This window comes from Arachis stenosperma, chromosome 10 (genome assembly GCF_014773155.1).
Source record: "Arachis stenosperma cultivar V10309 chromosome 10, arast.V10309.gnm1.PFL2, whole genome shotgun sequence".
NCBI classification, from domain to species: domain Eukaryota; kingdom Viridiplantae; phylum Streptophyta; class Magnoliopsida; order Fabales; family Fabaceae; genus Arachis; species Arachis stenosperma.
In genome coordinates, this window is record NC_080386.1 from 11,095,509 (window position 1) to 11,100,078 (window position 4,570).

The following is a 4,570-nucleotide window of genomic DNA, read 5'->3' on the forward strand; positions in this document are numbered from 1 at the left end:
TAAGTTTCAATGTTATTCTTTCAGTTAATTTTTTTAACAATAAAAGCTAAATAAAAAAAATTTACCAACTTTACCCTTATTAATTCTACATCATCTATAATCATCATCATCGTTATCATCTGCTATATTATTGATAGCTCTACCCTTACCCTTTACCTACAAGTAACACTACCACCACCATCATTATCATCAACAACTTCACCAGACCATCTTTTCTCATCCCAATGTCATCTATCTTGTCATCTCCCCTCACCCACCACCACAACAACCAAATCACCATCACCTCTCATGGTCGCCGACCACCACCACCATCATTATGAACATTAACATCTCAACAACAATTTTACCGGATAATCACCCCTTCCTTCTTCTACCCTAGCCTTCCCACTCCAAATCTCTACTTCCATCGATCCCTCTGTCTTCTCTAGTTAACTCTTTCTTTCTCTTTTTTTCTTATCAATCTCTCTTCATTCACACTCATCACTACATTTTCACCTCTACCGTCATCACCTCCTCTATCTCTTCTTCTCACTTTGCCCTAATTTAAACTAACACACAAATTCTATCTCTATCACCATCAACACATATACACACAAAATCAACAATAACAATGAGATAGAGATAAAAAAAATTTAAAAAACACAGATCGAAATCAAGGGATAAAAAGAAAGATCCATGAAGTTTCGCAGAGAATGAAAAATAGAGTGTGCGCTAGAGGAGGACAAAGGTGAGATAAAAATGGAAGTCAAATGCAGCAATGGTAGAAGGAGATAGATCAGTAGAAATTACACAAAGAGAGTGTGTGTGCGCGCATTGGTACTATGATGATCTGGTTGTGTGGTGTGATGGGGTTAAAGGATGAAGATGATATGATGATGATGATGATGAAAATGATGGTAAATATAAGAGGAGTAAAATTGGTAAAATTATTTTGACTTCATTTTGAGGGTCATTTTTTTTATATGGATTAGAGCTGGGTGATTTTCAACGTAATGGATGCATGGAGAAAAATTTTCCTGCTATGATGACAGGCTTTAAACGTAAGCTGCGTTTTAATTTTGGTCTGTTCTTGGTTTTTTTTTTTTGTGCAGGAAAAGAAACAAACGTGGCCTGCGTTTTGGTTGGGGTAGGATTTCCAAATTTTTTTTAATTTGTATTAAACCAAACGTGGGCTGCGTTTTGTGTTGGGCTGAATAATTTTTTTTTGTATTAACAAATCGCAAGCTGCGTTTTGTGCTTAGGGCCAGGGTTTTTTTTTTGGTTTAGCAAAACGTAGGCAGCGTTTTTTGAAGTTGTCAGATTGCTTTTTAAAAAACGCAGGTTGCGTTTGTTGAAAAAAAATATTTTCCTGAAGAGGCCTGCCTATAAATACGAAGCACTCCTCAGCGCAACGGCCTCACTTCCATTCTACTCATCATTCTCCTCTTTCAAATACATATGTTCTAGTTGTTAGTTTTTGTTGGCAGTTAGCTGTGTCAAAAAAATCGGAGTACGTGAGGTTGAAATTATGGAAAATATTGCAAATTTGTGAGTATATTATAACGGTGAAGTTATACAAAACACACATGAAGGAGTGACTTTTGTTTGTGAATGTCCGTTATCATTTGCTATTCCATGTACCATGAGCTTTGTCGAGTTACAAAATGGGCTTTGTAATAACATTCAAAGCCACATTTTGAAAATGGTGAGCAACCTTTTATACAGAAGTCCTGTGCAAGTATTTGGTGGGCTAATACAGTTTCAATTAATGCCCATTACTGACGATGCCAGCATGCAGCAGATGTTCTGTATTTATCAACAAACCCAATTTCACGTACCGATGATAGAGTTGTACGTTGAGTTTGAGCAGCAGTCAGTGTCGGGTACGGTCGACGAGGAGGTCAATGTTGATGAGCTCGGTGATATAGATTGGGAAGAAGAAAATAATGACAGTGAAGAGGAGTTCGAAGCTAACTATGAAGTCGATGACGAAAATGATGACGGAGACTTGGCAGCCAATCCGGAGGTGCAAAATGAAGCCAATGCAATTACAAGCCAGCACCCGTTTGGTGTTCCGTCTTTTATGCGGACTCTAGATCTGGAAGCCATGCATGACCCAGAATTTCTTGAGTATGCGAATACGGGTATGTTATGATTATTAACTCAAGTTTCCTATAGTGTTTATTTTATATGCCCCGTCTGACTAATGGTGATGCGCATGTCGTAGGTGAGGGCAACGCTGCGGCGGAAGACGGCGAGTTTAGTGTTGGAATGGAATTTGGATCGAGAGAGTCAGTGATATCTGCAATCAAAAGCTACACTATCTCTAGAGGGGTTGATTACACTGTGTATGAGTCTGAGCCACAGACATTCTATGCGAAATGCAAGGGGTATGGTGCAGGGTGCGAATGGCTAATCCAGGCTAGCTTGATTCGAAAGAAAGCTTGTTGGGAGATCAGGAGATACAATGGCAAGCACACGTGCACCTTGGGAACGATATCACAAGATCATGCCAAGTTGGACTCAGACACAATTGCAGATGTCATTAGGCCGTTGGTCGAATCAGACCACTCGATAAAAGTGAAATCTGTAATTGCAGAAGTTCAATCCAGGTTCAACTACATTGTCAGTTATCGCAAGGCTTGGTTGGCAAAGCAGAAAGCTGTTGCCAAGGTTTTCGGTGATTGGGAAGTTTCTTACCAAACTCTGCCAGTATGGTTGAAAGCAATGACGATTAAAATGCCAAGGTCTCGTGTTCAAATCAAAACGCTCCCCGTTTACCGTGAGACTGAGGAGGTTCAAGGTGTAAGAGTTCTGCATCGTGTTTTTTGGAGCTTCTATCCGTGTATTGTAGCATTTAGACACTGCAAGCCGCTAGTGCAAGTTGATGGCACGCACCTGTATGAAAAATATAAAGGTGCACTTCTGGTAGCGGTTGCACAAGACGGAAATCAAAACATCGTGCCTATTGCTTTTGCCATAGTCGAGGGTGAGACGGCAGACGCATGGGAGTTTTTCCTAACGAATTTGCGGAGATATGTTGTTACCATTGATGGTGTGGGTATTATTTCTGACCAACATACCTCCATCGACGCTGCAATAGCTCGCAGTAATGGTGCATGGTCACCACCAAGAGCGTGGCACATGTACTGCATCAGGCACATCGGCTCCAACTTCTTAAGGAGGTTCAAGGCTCCATATTTGCATAAACTCGTGGTGAACACAGGTATATCAACTCGCTATTATGGTTCTATTCATATTAAATTTGTGACATCTTCTTATGACTAAATGGTTTATTCAATAGGCTATTCTAGAACGGAGCAGGAGTACAACAAAAACTACCAAAGGCTTAAAGAGCGGGGTGAGGCATATACTCAATGGTGCGATGAGATCGGTGTTGAGAGATGGGTGTTGGCATTCGATGGTGGTCATCGATGGGGACATATGACGACAAACTTGGTAGAGTGCATAAATTCTGTCCTGAAGGGGGCACGCAACCTTCCTGTGACTGCCCTGGTCCGGTCAACCTTCTATCGGCTGAATGAGTTGTTCACTCGGAAGAGTACCGAGGCTCATGAGCGTCTCCACAACGGATTTACGTATTCAGAGTTCGCAACGAAGAAAGTTGAAGAAAGATTCCGACGTGCAGGAAACGTTGTGGTCAACCGGTTCGACAGGCGCAACGAGATGTTTGAGGTTCGCGAAATGCAAGACGGTACCATTTACACAGTCAACCTTGCACAACGACACTACGATTGTGGCCATTTCCAGGTCGAGCGACTTCCATGTCAACACGTGCTTGCATGTTGCACCAACCAGCGTCTCGATTGGCAACTGTACGTGCACGATGTGTACAAGATGTCTGAAATTTGCAAGGTTTACAGAGGCGAGTTTGTTCCGATGGGTGACCCATCTACATGGAATAGATACGAAGGAGCGAAGGTGATCGCCAACTGGACATTGAGGCGCGCGACGAAAGGAAGACCGAAGTCCACCCGCTACTTGAATGAGATGGATTCACGTGAGATGCGTGGTCCTCACCGATGCACTATATGTGGACGCGAGGGACATAGCCGCAGCCGATGTCCTCAGCGCGTAGGTCCAAGCTCCGCTGGAGGTCATTAGTGGTTAAGCTTTTCAATGTAACTTTGTTATGACCTACTTCACAGTTATGTGTTACTTTTTATGTATTATCGTCATGTATTTTAACCTAATTAACAATTTATAATAAATAAAATTTTTAATCTCGTTATCATAAATAAAGCTAAATATGTCATAATAATAATTACTGAACAAAATCATCTAAATATGTCATAACAATAATACTGAATACAAATTTCGAATACAACTATGAATACAACCCTGAATCACCCATCAACTATAGACTACTTCCTCGGCGCCTTCTTCGAATACAAGGATGGGGTGTATTTGTCCGGAGGCACAGTCTGTGTCCGTAAGTTATACGGATGACCCTGAGACACACCGGCGTCTAGCCCACTCCTGACATCAAGACCGCTACCTAAATCTGTCATGCTCACAGCACCAATGTCATACAAACTGCTGCCACTCATCCCCGGAGCACTCGCTCCAC

General features: G+C 41.8%; 1 protein-coding gene across 1 annotated transcript; it reads left to right on the top strand.

The window, feature by feature from the left end:
- The first annotated feature begins 1,819 nt into the window (after positions 1 to 1,819).
- Positions 1,820 to 4,104, top strand: LOC130956747 (uncharacterized). Its single transcript, XM_057883741.1, has 3 exons — positions 1,820 to 2,123; positions 2,207 to 3,205; positions 3,284 to 4,104. The coding sequence occupies exons 1-3, from the start codon at positions 1,820 to 1,822 to the stop codon at positions 4,102 to 4,104; spliced, it is 2,124 nt and encodes a 707-aa protein (XP_057739724.1).
- The last annotated feature ends 466 nt before the right edge of the window (positions 4,105 to 4,570 follow it).